Source organism: Fimicolochytrium jonesii (assembly GCF_025526975.1).
Source record: "Fimicolochytrium jonesii strain JEL569 chromosome Unknown EV422scaffold_8, whole genome shotgun sequence".
Taxonomy (NCBI): domain Eukaryota; kingdom Fungi; phylum Chytridiomycota; class Chytridiomycetes; order Spizellomycetales; family Powellomycetaceae; genus Fimicolochytrium; species Fimicolochytrium jonesii.
Genome location: NW_026515675.1, coordinates 327,304 through 347,881, shown reverse-complemented (window position 1 = coordinate 347,881; position 20,578 = coordinate 327,304). Strand labels below are relative to the sequence as shown.

The window sequence follows — 20,578 nt, the reverse complement described above, 5'->3', positions numbered from 1 at the left end:
TTTTTTGTTGGTTATACGTAGAACTCAGCGCGATGACAGCACATAAAGCAGCTACTGGACTGGGGAGCTTCTTTCGGTGTTTCCGGGTCAACGACTCCTGCTACGTTTCGCCAGTGTTTTTCTGTCGCCCTAGAGAAAACCGCGGAGGGTGACAGTTCTATGACGCCTAGGAAGCCTAGGAAGCAATCTGACGCGTGGTTTTGGACCTGGGCGTGGGTCTCGTGAGTTCGTCAGAGTGGTCAGCCCCCGGCCCCATACACTAAAAAGCCGATGTGAATATTGAACCAGAGCTGGCGAGGCGCATGTGCGGACTGGTCTGTGAGAGGTCCCGAAGGCCGGCCGATGGTTGAATTCGGGACTCTTCACAGTCCACTCTGGGCTGCCTGCCCTAGACGAGCTCACAAAACGTCCTTGAACGATCACCATCCGCATCCTGATCCGCATCCGAGAATCGAGGCATTGCTTATTACGAGTATTTCGATGTACTGTACAGAGTGCACTGAGGTTGTTTACAAACATTTTCTCGCAAGGCCCAAAGTCCCAAAAGTATCTTGGAAACGTCTAGGAGAAGAACTGCCGATCGCATGTGTCAGGTCCAGAGCCTACGGAAACCTCTTGGAGGTTCGATCTTCTGGCTTGACGTAAGTCAACTTCAAAGTCTTGAAGATCTCTTCCTCGCTTTCGACGGGAACTATGTCGCCCAGTTTCCCTGAACAGGCGGCAATCACGGTCATCAACGCACCGGCAAGCGGCATGGAAGGCGTCGCTTTACCTCTTTTTCCCTTCTCCCTCAACACCTTTTCCCCGAGACTATAGCCAATCTGGGAGGCGTAAATTCGCATCGCACGATTGAAAGGGTACTGGGCAGGAGTGGACGGAAATCAGTGTTAGAACGTGAAAGATGCATGGTGCTGCTTGATGCCAATCCGGCCTCCCTTACCGGACCGGTGGCGGCCAGCAACGTGCAGTAGTAGGCATCTTTCTCGGCGAAGAAGAACGTAACCCGACGGTAGATTGACGATCCTGGAGATTTTGCGGCGGCCTATGCGCACATGAGGTCGAGATCAGCCATGTATGCACTAAGTCCCAAGTGCCCCGCAACCGACAACTTACCACAAACTTCAAATCCCCGATCTCCCCAGCAATCTCTGAGAGCACTACACCGCGCGCTTTCAAGTCTTTTGTGAGGCCGTGCAGGCTGGTGGCGGCTTTATGCAGTTGGTTCCATTTGTCGTCGCCTTCAAAAGACGTTACGTCGTCGTGGGACACAACGACTGTGATGTCGGGGCATGACGGGAGGCCACGACGGTAGGCGCCGGCCAAGGTGATGTTGGTGTGTGGATGACCGGCGGTCGTCGTCTTGAGCACTTGCTATAAGGGCAAAGTAGATGAGCAGTTCATGTCAGAAAATCAGTGCTCACAACTCGCCAACAAACCTCCCACTCCGCGACCTCGCTCCTCGGAATCTGCCTTCCAAAATCTTCATGATACTTGATCTGGAGTCGCTGTTTCTTCTTCAAGGGCAAGTTAGGCTTCTGAAGGTCTTCAAGTGTGCGGACGTTGTAATCGTCATACAGCATTTCTGCAGACACCGGCCTGGTTACGGGTTGTTAGTTAAACCATGCAACGCCTTATCGAGAATAGAAACCCTATTTACCCAATTTCGGGAATACTGCAGAGCTTCCGAATGATATCAGAGCGAACCCTGCTCGAATCTTGTGAAGGTCGGCCACGGGTGTTCCTGCTAGGGAAACCATCGAGACCTCGTCCCTTTCTGGGGAGCACGGGGGACGGCGCTGGTTGAGCTGCCAAAAGTGGGAGGACCGTCAGCGCGCAAAGTCACATTGACCAAATCACTAAGAAGCACGCTCAAATGCCCCACCTTCATTCTCATCAGCGGGAACTTCTTGGGCGGACGCAATGCTTCGAGGACGAGCGCTCTTGCTGATGTTCCTAACCGAGCCGCGTGTCAATTCGCGACTGACAGGGACTATGCCGAAGCGGCCAGAACCACTCGCCAGAAGCGCGCGCGCCGCTCGAAAGCTGGAAACGCCGAAAAGCGACATTGCGGTACGTTTTGAGGAGATAGAGATTGAAAAGGCTTCGCTTCGGTGTACGGGGTAGTTAGTTCGGGGGTCGAATATCACGGAAAAGTACGTCGGAGAACTTTGACAGCTTCCAGGGCAGATATGTCTCGAGTTCTTCAAACAACCACCAAGATTAGCTTTGGTGAACGAATGACAAAGGCCAAGTTGGAACGAGACAGTCTGGGACGGTGGGAGTAGGGCGCCAGGACTTCTGCCTGTCCTTTTATAATAGGGGCTGCATGCATGCATGGCAGCAGAGGACTCATGGATGGAAACGGTTTGACAGGTGAATACTGTCAGTGATACGAAAACGCGCTGTCAATGGGGTCCCTGGCTTGCACAAAATGCCCTCGGATGACCTTCCTTTTCTTCCCGACGAGCTCAAAGGCGTCTGCAATGTGGCCACGAAAATCACTGGGCCCCATCAGTTGGGCGGCAGTGAGACGTGCGTTGAACTGGTGAACGGACCAGACTGTGATGGCTAAATGGTGCCAGTGAGACCATGACCAGTTCCCAATCGAGCCCCCACCTAGGCTGCAGCGCGACGCACGTCTGTCCCATTTATGCTGCAGAGGACTATAGATTGTGCTGCTGTAGGGATGCCTGACTCTTTGAGAAAATCGCACGCTTTCTTGCAAATGCATGCCATAATGCCGTGAACTAGCGAGAGCTGGATGAGAATAGCGATGTATGTAGTTTTCGTCAGCTCACGACTCGGATTCATGCATCTTGCGACCCAGCCCCACATTTGATACAATTGTAAGTAGCATTGATAGTCTGAAGTTCTATATGTTTACACGCTTGATCTTTGGCCCTGCCCGCTGATGTTTCCTGATAGTGTTTTTCCGCGCATTGTAAAATGGCAGCGAGTCGGGGTCTTCTTGCGACATCCTAGCCATTTGCAATCTATCAAACTTCTCTCCGATGTCCAAGATGTCCTACGAAACCATCAAGCTCCTTAGCAGTCCTTCCCGTTCGAAAGCAGAAGAATTCAGATGCTCACCTCGACTTGACCATCATGTCCATCATCCGGTACCTGTCCTCCAAACTGATTCTCATACCACTGCTCAAACTCCATCAGCAGTTTCTGCCGGCACTGTTCAACAAGCTGGTGGCAGTAGCCAATGTCGGCACGCAACGCGCGAAGATTGTCGAACTGCGTACGGTAGTCCTGTTTGAGCTGTTTGAGATTGTTCAAGAACACGTATTCTTCTTCGTCGATGATGATATCATCGCCGCTTTGCACGTCTGTCACCAGAATGGGTAAGAACAGGGTTGATGGCAGAAGGCGACGTGCAAAGGTGGTACCTCCGGCAGACCGGCTCTGACGCTTTTGCTCCACGTTTCTTCGCAAAACATCAATCTGCGCTTGCAGGTCATTCACATATTTTGCGAGCTCTCGTGCGTTCTTGCGTTTGTCTTTGAGAATGGCTGGGATGCAGTAGGGTGTCAGAAGGGGGGAAGATTGACGCTGAGCTGGCACGAAAGTCCGTTTACCTTTGTTCTCATTGAAGATGCGATTCATATCTGATCCTCTTCCCCGCTTGAACGCCTCATATTCTTCGGCACGAGACGGTGGTGGAGCCTGAACTCTTGAAGAATGTGCAGCGTTCGGTAAAGGTGGGAGTCCGCCAGCTTCACTCTGTTGAGCGTCTCCATGTGCGCTGAACGCACGAATACGGTCCCGTTCCCCATACAGCTGAGGCTTGCTCGTGAGTAAAGAATGCCATTATAGGAAGCTCACTGATGCCGGAACCAACCTCCGATCTCGTTTCATCCTCGTCTATTTCTGATCTAGCGAGAGAAACGATGCTCTGCGGTGCTGGTGGCCGGCCCTTCCGACCTTTGTCCTTTGCACCCCTGATACTGCCTGCTGCAGCCGTTAGACCTCCAGCCCCACGAGACATTGATGGTGCCTACAATAAAACGTGAGCCCAACGTGAGAGGTTGCATGCGCAGATGCTGCTCGTCCTACCAATCCTACGCCAAAACTGGAGCCTTCCAGCTCGCCAACACCGTCATCTTTCTCATCGGGAATTCGGATGCCCTGAACATTGCAGTCCATCTGTCAGCTCAACACCATATGTTTGCGTTTTCAGGTATGGAGACAGTCACCGGTATTCCCCCTGCCGTTGTGTCATCCTTTGTGCCCGCCGCGGGTCCAGCAGCGTTCTTATGTATCCGATGCCAGTCTTCATTTTCCTGCTCTTGCATTTTGTACAGTATCCGCATCTGGTGGAAGATCTCCTTCACTTGCCGCAGACTGACGATCTGTTTTCACCCAAACAGTAAGTTCACAATCCCCAGCTGCATCGTGACTTCGGAGCTGACGGCACACCTCCATTTCTTCCTCCTCATTCTCCAGGAATACTTTGACCTGCTTCTGCAGCTCAAGCTTCTGCGGCTCAGTATAGGGCTCGTGCTGCACATGTCCTCGATTGCTCAGCGTATCATGCATAGACAATTCCTGCTTGAGCTCTCGAATCTCTCGCTCGTACTTCTTGATGAGCGCTATCGGATCGTATTGGACGTTCAGCTCCGGCGTATTGGTCACACACATCATTCGGGTGGCAAAGCGGAGAGTTGAGATGGTTTCCTCGACATATTCCTGTTCACCTGAAAGTTGAAGTTGTCAAATGTCACGTAGACACTGGTAGTCATGACCAAGTCGTGTGATACTCACATCGGATGTTCGCAATCATGAGGGTGTTGCAGTTGCCTCCCAGCGCATCTCGTAGTACGTTCGTCAGCTTTGATTGGCGATATGGTATATGTCCTCTAGCAACTTCATTGATTAGGAAGCGTTACGCAGAGCTCTTAATGGAGGCCGACGCCCTACCTTCTCTTATCGGCAAGTGCAATGATGACCTGCTCCAAGAACGTCAGGCTCTTGTTGATGTCTGGTAGAGTCAAACAGAGGGTCAGCATCTGAAGAGGCATCAGCACGAGCACCAAGCAGTCCACTTACACATAGCTTCGCGCAACGACAACCCAGTTGTGTGCGTCTTCGAGAGACGTTCAGATCCAGCGAGATCAACGAGATTGAGTTTACTGTACAACACCCTTTCCGAAGACTCCACTCGCGATCGGGATTCGAGCCAGATTGTAAAGATGCAATGCGACCTGCGAGAAAGTAGGTGTGAGATTCATGACTTTGAACCCCGATGTAGATGTTTCAACTCACCGGGAAGAGTTGCGGTTGAGCTGGTGCTCGGCGATGGATCGTGTCGTTTCGCCTTCAAACAGATAGCTGAGGGCCTCTTCCTCCGTATTCGCTATCCGGACGTTGAGGCCTTTCACTTGCGCCGTCCCTATGCCAGTCCAGCATCAATTACCACTTCCATGCGGTCTGACAAAACCTCCGACCGTCCTCACCATTCTGGTCCTCAACGACATTCAGCACGGTTTCCCCACTTTTCACATCTGGAACAGGTCCAAGCAGGTCGATCATCTGCTCGTTGTATATCTCGATGTAACTGATGCGCGCCGTGTATGAGTATTGTGGCCGGTCGCTGATGTCCCGAAAGACTTGAGAGATGGCGCGCGGTATCAGACCACGGTGCTTGTAGTTCTCCGAAGCTCCAGTCCTGGAAGGCAATGAGTATCGACGTAGTCCACCTACAACTCCCCAAGGGATGATTCGCTTTTACATGGAGAAGGTCTTGCCACCGCCGGTTTGTCCATAAGCCATGATGGTTCCTACGAAAGATGGTTATTACCAGTCGGTCAGTCTTGGGGCATGGCTTCGAGCTATCTCACCATTGTACCCTTCCATCAACCCTTTCAGTATGGAACTCGCACATTCATCATACACCGCTTCTTGTGATGCGTTATGCAACACACTGTCAAACCGGAAATCCCAATCCTCCTGTTGGTTATTGATGAAGCCTCCTTCAGCACTCTTGGGAATGTGTACATGCACAGCCTTGAGGAACAAGCATATGAGAAACTTTCGGAGCTAGAAGAGGGCAGTATGCGGCTTACAATCCCTCTCACCTTTCTGTCGGGCGAAAATTGGACCATATGCTCGGCAATGTCGGCCGTCGGCCTGGTTCTGACCACCACCTTAACATGTTTTGATTTGGACATGATAGATTGGTTCGTGCCTTCCGAATTGTTGTCGGTCTCTTGAAGACGACGTCAAGAAGTGAGCCGTCGCCAATCTGTACTATGTCCCGGCAGTTGGAGCCTCGCAAGTCGCCCGAGGTATAAAGCTTTCCCAGCCTGTCCTCTCCCGGTCGGACTTCTCACGGCGCGTGTGTGTCATGAGCGTGACTCAGGACGTCCAGGCACTGTCGCATTTTTGCCTCGTTTGCTCCTTTCCCCATCTGCTGTTACTTTTTTCCCACGCCTTCGTTTGAGGCAACATCGCCTCCTAGTATAGCAGCTAAACAACAAGCCTCTGTACATATAAACTGCTGTCGGCTCGCAGCGCTGCTCACGTCTATAAAGCTTCTGATGACCGAAAACTGGCCAGGTTGTTTTATCACACCGGTCGCTTAGTGCTTCGCCATGGAATCGGGTTCGAGGACGTGCGTATACTGTTTTTCAAATACCTTCACAATGAACGTGCTCCTAAACGCCAATGACCATTACAGACAGTCATCTCAAGGCTCGCATCAGCGAAAGATATTCGATTATGCCCCGTCCAGTGTTGTCAGCAGCGTCAGCTCATCGTGGGATGCTGAGCACGTACGTTAATACGTTGAGGCAGTCCAGCTCTGCGCTTTTCGATGTTGACGGGCGATGGAAGAAGGTTTCTCATGCTGGCAGCTGATGGTCATGGCAGGATTATGATGCGGAAGCCACAAATCAAGTGCAAGTGATGTTGGAGCACCTCGAAACATTCTTGTACCAGGGTGCGTAGGCCCCCGGTGCTGAAGCCTCAAGTATGCTTTCCTGACTTCGCAGTCTATGCTCCAGAAAACAACATCCTAGACGGAAATCCAACGCTACAGGAGGAATGTGAAGAGTGGGCGTCGCTATTCCCACATTTGAGGTGTGCTGCTTGAGAACCATGCGTGGGAATAGTCACGAGAAAATGTCTAACGTGATCAGGATCCAAGAATTCGTGGCCATCAGACCCTACCCTCGAGCGACATCGGCTATGAGGCAATCCCGCGCAATGAACTACGATGTCATTCCCCATACTTCTATATACCGGAGAGTAGCTCTGCCTCCCACCGCTACTCCCAAGCGTTGTCTCAAGACGCGCTGAACGTGGAGGGAATCGGCCTGGGGAGCGACATAATCGGACAGAAGCATGCAGATAGACCGATAGCGGAGGCCAGCCCTGCCGTTGATGAGCATTCTTTGCTCGGTCGGAGTATGTTCTCCTGGACTGATTCAAAAACCAGCGATGCTCTCAACGCTTTGAAGAAAGGAACGCTGCAAACCAGTGGATACCAGTGGTATGTCCTGTTCTTACTCCCAACAGCAAGCTTTGAGGCTGATTCTACATACAGGCAAATCTTTGGATATCAGCCATCAGGCGCAGAGGGCGAAGATGGAACCCCTGACGGAGATGAAGAGGACCGATGCCCGACACCTACGCCGGACAACCCACATCCGCAACCAATACATTCTACGGCTGCGAAGCGCGCCAGATGGAATGTTGAAGCTGTATCGGCGGGAAGCGGGAGCTTTGAAGTGCTAAAGAAGGCACTCAGCAACCTGAAAGGGGATGGGACCCGAAATCACTTTGCCCTCCTGAAACATAGCGTTCACCCTTTGGTGCAGCCGCAACCTCAGCATCGGGGCCGTAGCCCAGATTGTGGTGTATCTTTCGTGTCGTGGGCATCAATCGGGGCAAAGCCGGATGGTGTGACGCAAACGCACGACGAAACACCCTTTTTGACCGTTTATGACGTTTTGCCCGTTCTACAGGTAGGAGTTTTCTGCACGTAGATCAGACGTTATGTTTGTCTCAGCGTCGACCCTCACACAGAATGTGAACTGCGCCATATATGAGTACCTGTCTCCAACTTTGGAAAACCTCCTCGCAGTTTCCGCTCAGCTTTTCTCAGCGTCCGTCTCGCTGGTAGATGACGGGTGCGGATCTTGGTTAAACGAAACTAACGAGGAAGTGTTTGCTGCGGATGGGGAAGTAGAAGAGTGGATCGCTTCGGAAAATCAAAGGTATTTGGCTTGTATGACATATTGTTTGACGAGGTTCGCTAAACGGTTTGCTCTTGAAAGCGCTGAGGACGCTGAAGACGACAAGCAAATCAAACATCATTCTCATCGTCGGAGAGCATTACCACCGGTGACTCCAAATGCTAGTATTCGGCAAGATATACTGGGCCATCTCTTCGATGACATCTGGTCAGAGGTAGGGAAGGTTTTTGTCTATATGCTTTGTTTTCCCCTCGCTTAAGATGTCAATCCCAGATGGTGCCCGTGTTCCAGCCTTTGCTGAACGCTCTATCAGATGGTATGTGTCATTCGCGTTCTGTACCTCACATATTCTGTGGGTATTGACTATGTAATCGGGCGTAGAGAAGGGCGATGAGGATGACAAGGATGATGATCTTATCGACAAGCTACCATTTGACGACATGATATTGAGAGAGCTAGCGGACGATGGACTACTCAGCGCAATGACGATTCGTCCCGTTTCCCTGCAAAAGCGGGATCATAGCGCTCCGCGGCCCAAAGCGAGGTAGGGGTACTTTCTTTCAGGGCCGAAGCTCCGGTCTAACTAACCTTCGGTTCTATCAAATAGCGCGGACGGCACTGTGTACAATGCGCCATCCATGGCAGACTTCTATGGCGCATTTAGCTCATCGTCTAGACCGGCATCAGCGCGGCCAACTTCCGCACGACCAACGTCGGGTCGACATCATGGCGATGTCTCTCAGTACGGGCATCAGAATCACTCCTCAAGAATGCAGTCAGCCGCTCAGTCCGCCAACAAGGCGTCGTATAATTGGAAAAGGTAAGGCCTCTTTGCGGCCCTACTCCTGGACACTTGACTTACACAGAGCTCCCACTGATGCTAGGAACAATCCTGGAGCGCGCCTACTGCCGCTGCCTGCGGTCTCGGCCAATACCTCGGTGAATGTGATATCGACCACTAACACCATGAATGATATGATCTATGGGACGAGGTTAGCCTTCACCTGCGTCCCTTTTGCTCGAGAGTACCGAACTAACTAGAACTGCGCTGCATCAAGCATTGGTTATGGGCAAACCAAATCGGCAGCAACGCACGCCTGGTGAGTGAAGGAAGGCGGCGGCTTCTTCGAAGATTCATTTTGACATTTGTCACACTCATCAAGGGATTCATCACGCCCATCAACATCCATCCCCGGCTCCAATACTGCATCGAAACGTTTACCACCAATACGCGGAGGTACTGTCTTGCATTCCCAAGACGGTATAGATGGCCTAACAAAAGTGAGTGACAAACCCTCGAGAGGTAACATCTCGAACTTTCATACTGAGACTATATGTCCGCAGCAAAGCACACGGCACGTTATCTTCGATGCTCCAGATGCAGCTGATGGACCTATGCAGCGACTGCGTCCGGCGTCGCCCCGGCCTTTCTCGGCGAGGTAGTCACCGAGATTTAGGGAAGACTTAGGCTTGATCCGTCAATATTAACACCTCGGAAACACAGGAGACAGCCTTCAGCGGGCATACGGCGGGTACGGCCGCACACCGCCATTGTGATAGATGAATCCAAGGTAAGCTCTTCTAGGGAACTTCATTTTTCGGATTCCGCTCACAAATCGTTCCTCCTAGATGACCGCTCCAATAAGCCGAACTGCAGCAAAGCCAATCCCACGAAATAATCACGGGCATAATAGCAGTGTGTCACTGTATGGAGAAGAACGACATCAAGACCCCTCCAATCCAGTACTGGGCATCCGGATGCGGCAAGGTAGGCTTATGACGTTTTTCCGTCGGGACAAATTGACAAAGATTTCCTTCATTGTCTGCAGGAGTCAAATCAGCGATAGGACGGCGAAAAGTGGCCACCAACGTATATTGACCAAAGCCGAGACGACAGGACTGTACATTTCTTTTTACTACCCCGGTGCTTATGACTCTTGTATATCGTGTTACATATTCTACAAACTCAAATCTGTTTATTGTCCGGAACTTGGCGATAAGCTTTCGATGTCCATATAACTTCATTCCAAAACCTTTCATCAGATTCTGACTGCCCCTGACAGCAAGCATGCTAAAGCTCTTGTTCATAAGAGGGGTGAAAGATCAGTCTAGCTAAATCCTCCAAAGCACATTATGACCTTTCTCATCTTACTGACGACTACCGTGTGTGAAAACTAAGTGCCTTCGAATGTTTAATCGTGAGTACTGACAGTGCGACCTATCTCTTGCATCGATGGCAGATATCGATTTCGCCCAGCCGGACGCTGAGACGGTTTTGTAGCTTTTGCTGGGGCCCTTTTGTTCAGTACCTAGGAAGATATAGAAGGTGAGTAACATCGATCTGAGTGAAAAGAAATCGAGCAGCGTCAATACCATTTCGGAGTTGAGCATATTGAGTTGCTCTATGCTGGGATTCTTGTCTTCCGGGGTGACTGAAATGGGCAAGGTGAGCATATTCTTAGGAGGTTTTCCGCAGAAGCGTCTCGGTACCTTTCCACATTATAAGCTTTCGCACTATAGAGTAGACCAAAAGCAGTCCTCCGAAGCTCATCGGGATCAGAAGGTAGATGGGGTCCAGGTTCATGGAGGTCAAGAAGACAGCTAGCAGACCAAGGGAAATATGAGTGGAGCAATTCGCCGCTGAAGCCCACTGAGTTTTGCAATGTGTCATGGCTCACCATTTGTGAACGGCATATAGACTATGAAAAAGCCGACAGCTGTGCCGCCAAATATAGCGAACCATGTTTTAGGGTTCCTGAGAAGGAAGATGGTCATCTTGGGGGCCCTTCATCGATAGGATCAGAGCCACTGACTGAGGCACTTACTCGACCATAAACTTCCCGAACGGCAAGCGTAGCCGAGCCTTGCATGCAAACAAGTTCCAGATTTGAATGATAAGGATTGAAAGGTAAAAACTGCTCTGTGCTTGCTTGAGCGCTTGGAACTGGGAATCTCCCTCCTGGCAATGACGAAGGTGAGTTCATGATCGTTGCTTGCCATTATCAGCTATGCTTACCAGGATGGCACCACTGGACAACTCGAAATCTGGGCTATGTGGGAGAAAGTACTTCTTCCCTTTCTGCGCCCTTACAGCATCAAGTCCAGAAATCCCAAAAGAGAACCAAAGCACCGCAAAGAAGGTCGCAATCGCTCCACAGCACTCTATCAGCCCAGCCTCCAAGTACGCCCAGGACATGACTTCGCCATCTACCAGGCGTTCACCCACGATGAACCCTTGCGTCAGATCACGCCACGCCCGGTATTGCGCGCGCCAGTATCCCGGCTGCGTGAGGATGGCGCGGACTTCAAACCACAGGCGCTCGTACTTGGACCGAATGCGCAGAGCTGCAGCGTCGGACGCCGCACCATCTCCTTCTCTGCCCTGGATGTCCTCCATAAGTAGCTCCGCGTTCTCGTCGACCAGACGATTCATCAACATGTGGGATTCTGTATATCCAGCTAAGCCCAGTGGCGTGCCTTCCTGCGAGGAGGACCGCACACCGCCTTCATCGGCGTCCTCTTCCGGTCCCGCGTCGCCAGCCTCCGCAGAAATAGTTTTATCCAGTGCGCGTCTCCTAGCGTCCCGTTGCATCCTGCGGGCATGCATCGTTGTGATGATGCTTTCCTGTGTTACCGGCCGCCGAGGGGGCAGTTTCATGAGAAGCTCTGCGTCTTCCGGTGGATCAAATGCGAAGGATATGGTCATGAAGAGCTCAAAGCCAAGGTCGACCGCGAGGATCTGGATCGAGGTCAGCGCTTGTGGGATTGGCACGAGGACGTAGAGAAGATAGGGAACGACTTCGGCCATGATGTGACTGAGAGAGTATTTGATGGCCTGCAATTTAACGAATAACGTCCTGTGATGAGTTTTCCTGATAGCCACATTCCAGCCTTACGAAAGAACTTACTTTCTTCAGATTCCAAAAGATAAGTCGCCCTGCAAATGGACGGAAGTTTTAGCGGACGTCAAGGGATCACTCATGTTGCCCACATAGCAATACCTTCAATAATGCCTTTTGCAATCGTCGCGAAATCATCGTCCAGAAGAATCATTCCAGCCGCTTCTTTGGACACATCACTCCCAGTCTTGTTCATTGCAATGCCAAGATCCGCCTTCTTCAAAGCTGCGGCATCGTTAATGCCATCACCTGTCACGCCAATGATGTGCCCTAGAGCTTGAGCACGCGTCACCAAATCCAGCTTTTGCATCGGCGACGTGCGTGCAAACACAATCTCCTCATGCAGCAGAATATGCAGCCAATCACTGTCCGTCAAATGCGGGATGACGGAGCCGGACACCACCACACAAGAAGCATCTTTCCCCCTCGAAGGGCTAGCGATCGGCAAGTCTTGCGGTGAATCAAGGTAACTGGGCTCTGGGCTGGTGATGATGTTGACTTTGCGAGCGACGGCTTCTCCCGTCATGGGGTGGTCGCCAGTCACCATCAGCACTTTGATCCCCGCTGTTCGCATCGTACCGATGACTTGGCGCACCCCTGACTTCGGTGGGTCTTCCAGAGATACGAGGCCGACGAATGTCAGATCCGACTGATAATGGTGACATGGTGAATATAATGCCCTGCCTTACCAACTTGAGGTAACTTACGGTCGGATAGTTTTCCTTCTCACGCTCGAACTTCCAGTTGTCGGGATACTTCGCTCCGCTCAGCTGCAGCATCGCAAACGCAAGCACTCGATGGCCTCGCTCACACATCTTCGCATGTCCATCCGCCCACTTCTTTCGCTCAAATTCGGTAATGGGGACCACTTTCCCTTCCACCCATATGGTGGTGCACCGACTCCAGATAACTTCGGGAGCACCTTTCATGTGAAGGGTCAGACCTCCCGACATGTGCCCCTTGCGGTGTATGGTGAGATGGCACTTTGTGTCGGAGGTGAAGGGCAGCTCGAAAACCTTGGGGTACAGGCTTGGAAGCTAGATACTTGTGTCTATGAGCACCAGGATCGTCTCCACAGACACTGACTACGACTAAAAGCTCTACCTTATCTATGTTGATGAGCTTGCTTGCTGCCCAACGCAGCAGGCCAGCCTCGGTAGCATCTCCCAATACTGCTCTATTTGCAATGTGCCTATGGTCATCAAGTTGCGCGGCCAATCCTACCACTTTCTGTGCACGTATACCTTTCTTCTGGCTTGACATCCGTCCGGTCGAACCTGGCTCTATACGGAAATGTCAGTACAAGTTGCAAGATGTATGATCTCCGAAAATAAAAACCCACGTTGTGCAAGTCGCTGCCATATGCAGAATGACAGAGATACCACTTGCGTCCATTCGAAGCGGTCGCTCCCCAACTGGACATTCCTTTGCTCCTCCAGGACCAGCATACCACATCATATTGTTGGTAAATACATTCGTAACCGTCATCTCGTTTTTCGTGATAGTGCCTGTTTTGTCCGTCGCCAGCATCGTAATTGCTCCGAGAGTCTCCACCCCATGCAAGTCTTTGACAAGTACATTCCTGTCTGCCATTCGTCGTCCAGCAATTGTCAGTAACATCGTAACGGTTACGGCAAGGCCTTGTGGAATCCACGCGACGAGAATCCCGATGCCGAAATTCAGCGCGTAGTTGGTGTTACGCGTCCGTGCAACGGCGAATAGGAAGAAGATGAGAGCCGTTAGCGTCGCGAGGACGGATATGGTGTGGCAAAACCGATGAATTTCGGACGAAAGTGGTGACCGTCTTTTCTTTTCCGCTTTCGTTAACGAGGCAATCTGACCAAGGACGGTCGAGTCGCCCGTCTTCACCACAATCCCATATGCCTCCCCTGAGACGACTACGCTGCCATTGAATGCCACGTTTGGGGCGTCGATGGCTTCGACGCCTTCCGGACTTCCGCGTTCTAGCGCCTGCCGGCCCACTGGTTCTGTCTCGCCGGTCAGACTTGACATGTCAAGCTTGCAATCAGACGCATGCACAATAATGAGGTCTGCAGGCACTTTCCCCCCGGCACGAACATAAGCCAGATCTAGAGAGCATAAATGATCAGTTCCGAGATAGGTTCTACCACTTGACAGCATTCCTTCGCGGAACTCACCGCCTGGAACCAGATATCGTGCCTGCACTGTTTCCAGTTTCCCTTCACGGACTACCTCAGCATGAGCTGTAATGAGCGATGTAAAGCTTGCCAAAATCGCCGCAATTTTCTGCAATTCATAAAACTCGATTCCGGCATTGATGAAGGCAACACCGATGAGGATGCACCCGATGTAAGCATTCTCAAAGTAATCGACGGGTTTGATGGCGTAAGTGATCAAGTAGCCTATACCCGCTGCACCCAGTAAAACGTTGAACAAGTTCCCCAAGCATTGAACGAAGCGCCATACTGCAGGTGTGCGCCTAGGCGGCGTGATCTGATTTGGACCGTACTTTGCCAGCCTCTTTGTTGCCTCCTGCTGTGGAAGCCCCTGTGACTTTTGTGGATTCTTCAGCTCGACGTGAGTTGAATGCTTGGCAACGAGATCTTTCATTGATAGACGGTGCTCGGATATGTCTGTTTTGAAGTGAGAACGTCGTTCGGTGACTTTCACTTCCTCGACCACGGGAACTTCCGGCTCTTTCCCTCGTATCCGCTCTTTGACGTCAGCCGCGATTGACGCTGCGGCATTGAATGTTTTCAGGTTCTCCGCCTTTTTGGCTTCAACATCCACGGATTTCCGACGTTTCCCAGGCAGCAGAGCTTCCAGGCCCTTTTTTTTCTTTTTTTTTGGATGGTTGCGGTGCTCGTCCAGCAGGTCGTCCGTCACTTCATCGTTCCCGTCTTCAGCATCTGGATGATCTTCCTCGATGTCAGATACCGCCATCGCTTTGCCGGGAGTGTCTGGCATGATACATAGGTAGAGTCCTTCAAAAACTCAAGGTGGTGATAGACTGGAATCAAAATGTGGAAGTGCCGTATGAACCGTCCTCGCGTCCGAAATTGTTCCCGAACATGGTGAGAACTCTCCCGACTTTCCGGACCGCCTTTACGTGAGCTGTCAATCTGCGCTGTAAATTCATAAACGCGGTGTCGAATTTGGCCAAGATCAATTCTATGGTGGCTTGGCGGACCGAGTAAGAGTTTATTTACGGCAGTCTAGAACGCAGGGGAACGTCTGTAAACAAAAATGATTAGCGGGCCAGCGTAGTTTGCGCCTAGATGTTTAAAGCACATCCAGAACTGCGCTGAGCAACTTCTTCACGCTTGAGCCTCTTATGTCACGGCTGCCCGTATACCGCTCCCTTCGGCTTCAGCACTGTAGAGGCTCGAACACAACGCAGCTTCAAAATCTCCGACTTCCGCCGCTGCTTTCGTTTGTCCTTCTAGTCGGCTCGGGAGGTTTTTTTCCCGCTTGTCGAAACGAGCTGCAAACCGTCACATCCGGTACCCGGCATTGTCGGCCCGCGTTCGCGAAATTAGGGGAGCCAATCGTCGATATCATACCAGCCCACTTCCCAGGCTGCATAAAACTCTGTGCGGGCGGTACATACATCAACCTCTTGCGTTCGTATTCCTCGACAAACGCGAGCGGTTGTGCAGCATATTCTCCGGCACCGGGCTGTTGGGAACTCTGACTGTGGGTCTTTGAAGCCTCTCATCGCTCGATCGTGCAGCCACTGGTAGTCGACGCACGAACATCACGGACCACAGAAAGGCTTTATATTCAGCTTAATTGGCGAATTCCCTACTGTCAGAATGAGGGAGTACAAGCTCGTTGTCCTTGGGTCGGGAGGTGTCGGAAAGTCTGCTTTGGTAGGTGCATGCGGGTCCAGCCTTCGCGTTATCCTCGAAGCCGGCTACGGTTGGAAACTTGCATATGACCAACTTCAATCGGCGCATCACCTATCTTTACTGCTCCTGTCCTAATGTGTATTTACAAATAATGGTCGGTACTTTCGTGCAACAGCTGACCCATGTTCCTCTTTTTGTCAGACTGTTCAATTCGTTCAATCGATTTTCGTGGAAAAATATGATCCTACGATTGAGGATTCGTATCGCAAGCAAGTTGAGGTGGATGGACAACAATGCATGTTGGAAATCCTGGACACGGCAGGAACAGGTATGCAAAGCCGCCGATTTAATGTCGGGAACTAGCATTAATCTATGCATAAACAGAGCAATTTACCGCCATGCGTGATTTATACATGAAGAATGGACAAGGATTTATCCTTGTGTATAGCATAACGTCACAGGCGACATTTAGCGATCTGGTGGAGTTGCGGGAGCAAATATTGCGCGTGAAGGACACCGAAAAGGTAAACATGAACCCCGCATACGTTTCCCGTGGAAAATACCTAACAGTCACGCCTGGCACAGGTTCCCATGGTTTTGGCGGGGAACAAGTGTGATTTGGAGGATGACCGAGTCGTTTCGAAAGATCAAGGATCGTCGTTGGCGTCACAATGGGGTGGATGCACTTACTTGGAGACGAGTGCGCGGAAGAAGATTAATGTCGACGAAGTTTTCTTCGATCTGGTGCGTCAGATCAACCGGAGCATGCCAGACAAGGTAAGAACATCATTTTTTTGTGCATTCTCCACTGCAAACTTCAAATGTGGGAACACGGGCTCACCGCTCCACTTTGCAGGACAAGAAAAAGGACAAAAAGAAGTGCACGATTTTGTAATCGACTTTGGACCTCCCCAAGCTGGTTCGATAACCCCAAATCCCAAACCCAAATGTAATCCGTCGAGCCTCGCAAAAGACACCTTTCCTTGATTTTTTTTCGGTAGATTTCCTATCACAATCCCTTCCCCCATGTTCGGCAAGCTGCGAGAGGCAAATCTGTATTATTTCCGCCTTGAAGATATCACGCGTTATTTTCCCTAACCTTCCCGATTTGCGTTGTGGCGAATGTGGAGGAAACTTGCAGGTGTCTGCTTGTTTTCTGGGGCATATCTGCCCTCGGACTGAGAAAATGCACAGGGCATACCGCCTAGGAGACCTTCCGTGGGCCCCCTTCTACAGCCAATCGCACAGGAGTCCTAAAACGCTACCGGACTTACTGACTGAAAGAAAAGTTCGAATTTCACGCCCTCCTACTTGTGCACAGAAGCAAAAATGTCTCGATCCGATAGATGAGCGTTACGATGACCCGGTGAGTATTGGCCCACTTTTTCAATACGGCATCATGACAGATAGACTCGAAGGCACTCGGCCACGGAGGACGGCTTCGCATGATCTCAGACCAACATCTTCTGTGTTCCTTACACTCTAAGCATCTCATATTTTTGTCACATTTCAGCACGTACGAATGTATTATATTAGCTTGACAGAGACTTTTCATATTGACATTAATCTACGCTGGCGCCGCCGCTGATGCTTTGGCCTTCGCCAATCATCCCGGGTTCACTTCCCGTTTCTCACCTCTCGCCTGCACGACTCGCCCAGCGCCCGCCGCGGCCGCCTTATCCGGCGACATCCTGACCCCAAACGCACCGCCACCGTATGGCGCAGGCATCCCATCCCAGTCCAACGTCAAATCACACACTTTGAATCTCGGTGCCGTGTCTCCCGTGGCAGGATCTCTCGGCGCATACCGCAACCCACCAAGGAACGTCGACTTCCTGGGCGTGGCGGCCGCACCGGACACACGCATCGTCTGCGCTTCAGCCGGCTTGGGCGCATAGTGCTGCGTCTCATTCGAGCGACGGAAGTGAGACCGCTGCGTTTGTGTCGAGTGCGTCGCTTTCGTGCGGAGGTTGACCAGCATCAGCGCGCGGCGGCGAAGCGTCCATTCGTTCCACTCGTAATTGGGATCAATGTATGTGTCGACGATGTGAGTGTCGACTTGCGTGCCTTGTTCGGTTACGAGGGGGACTTGGCCGAGGAGGCGTTGGCGGGTGAAGGACTTTGCGTTTTCGAGGGCTTCGATTGTTGGGAAGTAGGGGTAGAGATGCAGCATTTGAACAAGGTCTGCGGAGCGCCTGGCCATCTCTAGGACACCCTCGATGTACCTGAGAAACAGGCGTGATCAGCGAATTGGCCTTAGAAATACACATGCGTGAGCAGAGCATCCAACTCACAGTTCCGGCAGCTTGGCAAACTCCTTGATTGCATTGTCGTTCGCCAACGCATACAGCTTGTCACGGTATTTGACCAATCCGTAATTCTTGTCCCCAGGCACGACCAACCCCTCCCTCCGGATAAGAGTATGCGGGCAGAATCCCTGTGCATATCGACTCGCTTAGCCTCTGATGTAACATGTTAGGGACCCAGACTATTCAGAGCAACGAAACTCACCCCGTACTCCACCGGCAGTTGATAATACTGCGTCGCGTTACCCGGATGTATAATCTCGATGCCCTTTGTTCCTTTCACTGCCAGCGATACCATCAACTCGCTTGCTTTGGCAATCACTTGGGATTCTGAATATGAGCGGTTTCAGCATGTTGTTATATAGCAGGGCAGTTTGTATCGGGACAGATCCATGCATGCGCAATATGTACCTGGCAGGATAGCGCTCTCGATCTCTTTCCGAAACGGTTGAGAGAACGTCACTAACATGTTGGGGATGTTGAACTCAAACCCCTGTTGGATATGTCATTGAAATCGTCAGCACGACGGCCAAACGATCCGAATGAAAGAGATGGTTCGATCGTCTCGTACCTTCGCATGCTGCTGTATCGTGTCGACGATGCCTCTGCGGAAAGCCAACAAGAAGAGCTCGTCCATGTAGTTTTGCCAGAGATTTGCTAGGAGGATGAATGGCGGCTTTTTCGAGAGGCGAGAAAGAAGTAGGCGTCAGAGCTGAACTATCGGAGAGAGTGGTGACTTCGTCGGGATACTCACGTATACTTGATCGACAGGCACCGCTGTCTTTGCGCGGCATGTGACCTTCAGTTCCTTGACCGCTTCTTCAAATCGGGCGGTCAGGGTTTCCAATGTTGTCCGTGACCTGTTCGTTTGTTCCTGCGGACCCGCACTCATGATGAGCTCGGGATAAGCAGATGTCCATAATCATAGACGTACGTACATGTAGAGCATCCAGATATATGAGGAACTCTCGTTTGAAGACCAGCGCGGAACGCAGCCGCGGTAGTGAGACGTCTTCAAGCTGAGGATTAGGTGATACGTCCGCATAGTCCGCGACCGCTGATGTGAGCAAGGAGAATCTGAGAGATATTCCTTTCTAAACGCCACAACCGCCGAAAGCCTACCGGTGTAAAGCTGTATTTGGTCCTCGGTGGTCGTTGTGAGTTGCTTGAGCGTAGTAGAGAGATGGTTGAGCTCGCGGGTGCAGAGATGCGGCACTATTTTCCAAGATGCGAAGAGTGTCAGATCATGGTCACGCGTGCCTCCGCTACAGCTTTACGCCCTGTCCGCTTACGATCATCCACGCCTTCCCCTCCTTTGCCCAGTTGCTTGTTGAACAGTCTGATGCCCGTTACCAACTGAGCCAATCCATTCAGCTGGGCCTCCTTCTCTTGTCGCGATAGCGATATGAACGCGCTCAGCTCTGACTGCGGAAACACCGACTCCAAACCAGCTGATGATATGTTCATCGATCAGTAATCTCCGGGGCAACCCGTGAAATAAGCACAAGGTGCTCTACCTGTCGCCTCGCGCACAACGCGCATGTCTGTTGGGTTTCCGACATGGCTTCTCAGCAGAAGATAGGATACAATCTTGCGGTAGAGGGCTGAAGTATAGTGCAGCGATGAGCAAATCGGTCGATAGGAAAGCGGTTCATCCTGCCAAAGATATACCTTCGTAAACAGGGATAGCCTTTGTCCTCACCTCAACGATCTCCCGAAGGAGCACCGCACAGGCTGAGATCCGCGATTGCTTCTCCTTGTGCAGGAAGTCGGCTGGACAGGTCTATCAGTATTTTAAAGCAGCTCATGCGGGACGATAAAATACCTACGCACCCTGCGCTGGAAAGTTTGTGTCAAAGTAAACTTGCATCTTGACGGTTTCCATGACTGGGTCATTCGTCAAAGTGATCTTATCCACACAGCACTAGAATATTGAAAGCTCTATCAGTTCCCCAGCTTCCGAGCCTATAAACCACAGCTCGCCTTTTCGATCGATTACCTTGATCAGTCTGTCCACCTCATCCCTCCCCAGCTCCCGCTCAATCCTAAAATCATATCGTGGATCTAAGACTACGGCGCGGACCATGAAGGCCGCAAGCGTTTCCGATATTATGGCTGCATCCCCAGAAAGCGACGGTCTGACTGCCGTCGGTGTCCCACTCTCCCCTGCCCCAGCGGCGGGTACATTGCTCTCTGCAACATTCCGCCTCGCCTTCAGCACATTCGTCGACCTGTTGACGATTTCCCGGATGATGAACCGGATCACCTCTTCCGACGATGTGGCCATCGTTCAGGCTGACGTCGCCACGAATAGTATCAGAGGAATTCTGGGTGGG

The 20,578-nt window shown here is 51.5% G+C and overlaps 6 protein-coding genes across 6 annotated transcripts; 2 read left to right on the top strand and 4 right to left on the bottom strand.

The window, feature by feature from the left end:
* Positions 1-602: 602 nt before the first annotated feature.
* On the bottom strand, positions 603-2,066 carry EV422DRAFT_619218 (uncharacterized protein; the record flags this gene model as incomplete). The annotated part of the gene is made up of 7 exons (XM_053074062.1): positions 603-709; positions 773-860; positions 941-1,042; positions 1,114-1,371; positions 1,437-1,596; positions 1,658-1,805; positions 1,883-2,066. 7 exons carry the CDS (start codon positions 2,064-2,066, stop codon positions 603-605), a joined length of 1,047 nt encoding a protein of 348 aa, XP_052926464.1.
* A 695-nt stretch (positions 2,067-2,761) lies between these two features.
* Positions 2,762-6,342, bottom strand: EV422DRAFT_525503 (P-loop containing nucleoside triphosphate hydrolase protein). Its single transcript, XM_053070055.1, has 16 exons — positions 6,084-6,342; positions 5,847-6,012; positions 5,738-5,786; positions 5,463-5,674; positions 5,272-5,398; positions 5,056-5,210; positions 4,927-4,987; positions 4,771-4,865; positions 4,426-4,703; positions 4,203-4,358; positions 4,063-4,134; positions 3,848-4,003; positions 3,585-3,786; positions 3,396-3,518; positions 3,091-3,335; positions 2,762-3,025 (listed from the first exon to the last, which is right to left on the bottom strand). The coding sequence occupies exons 1-16, from the start codon at positions 6,174-6,176 to the stop codon at positions 2,873-2,875; spliced, it is 2,343 nt and encodes a 780-aa protein (XP_052926463.1). The 5' UTR covers positions 6,177-6,342; the 3' UTR covers positions 2,762-2,872.
* Positions 6,343-6,650: 308 nt separating this feature from the next.
* On the top strand, positions 6,651-10,514 carry EV422DRAFT_614411 (uncharacterized protein; the record flags this gene model as incomplete). The annotated part of the gene is made up of 17 exons (XM_053073924.1): positions 6,651-6,779; positions 6,877-6,946; positions 7,011-7,086; positions 7,154-7,498; positions 7,553-7,973; positions 8,035-8,225; positions 8,286-8,418; positions 8,478-8,520; positions 8,586-8,748; positions 8,812-9,024; positions 9,089-9,196; positions 9,263-9,304; positions 9,368-9,485; positions 9,549-9,643; positions 9,709-9,775; positions 9,834-9,972; positions 10,034-10,514. The coding sequence occupies 17 exons, from the start codon at positions 6,651-6,653 to the stop codon at positions 10,081-10,083; spliced, it is 2,403 nt and encodes an 800-aa protein (XP_052926462.1). The 3' UTR covers positions 10,084-10,514.
* A 148-nt stretch (positions 10,515-10,662) lies between these two features.
* EV422DRAFT_550424 (uncharacterized protein) lies at positions 10,663-14,695 on the bottom strand (the record flags this gene model as incomplete). The annotated part of the gene is made up of 11 exons (XM_053071768.1): positions 10,663-10,805; positions 10,883-10,959; positions 11,030-11,163; positions 11,221-12,039; positions 12,113-12,141; positions 12,206-12,752; positions 12,811-13,140; positions 13,208-13,295; positions 13,348-13,386; positions 13,446-14,193; positions 14,263-14,695. 11 exons carry the CDS (start codon positions 14,693-14,695, stop codon positions 10,663-10,665), a joined length of 3,387 nt encoding a protein of 1,128 aa, XP_052926461.1.
* A 1,104-nt stretch (positions 14,696-15,799) lies between these two features.
* EV422DRAFT_414959 (ras-related protein Rap-1b-like protein) lies at positions 15,800-16,977 on the top strand. Its single transcript, XM_053067063.1, has 5 exons — positions 15,800-15,957; positions 16,138-16,264; positions 16,321-16,460; positions 16,522-16,713; positions 16,793-16,977. The coding sequence occupies exons 1-5, from the start codon at positions 15,901-15,903 to the stop codon at positions 16,829-16,831; spliced, it is 555 nt and encodes a 184-aa protein (XP_052926460.1). The 5' UTR covers positions 15,800-15,900; the 3' UTR covers positions 16,832-16,977.
* Positions 16,978-17,542: 565 nt separating this feature from the next.
* Positions 17,543-20,529, bottom strand: EV422DRAFT_566477 (uncharacterized protein; the record flags this gene model as incomplete). Its single annotated transcript, XM_053072442.1, has 13 exons — positions 17,543-18,161; positions 18,231-18,373; positions 18,448-18,572; positions 18,654-18,735; positions 18,814-18,918; positions 18,997-19,116; positions 19,181-19,299; positions 19,365-19,457; positions 19,535-19,693; positions 19,760-19,846; positions 19,914-20,015; positions 20,076-20,166; positions 20,242-20,529. The coding sequence occupies 13 exons, from the start codon at positions 20,527-20,529 to the stop codon at positions 17,543-17,545; spliced, it is 2,133 nt and encodes a 710-aa protein (XP_052926459.1).
* Between the last annotated feature and the right edge of the window lie 49 nt (positions 20,530-20,578).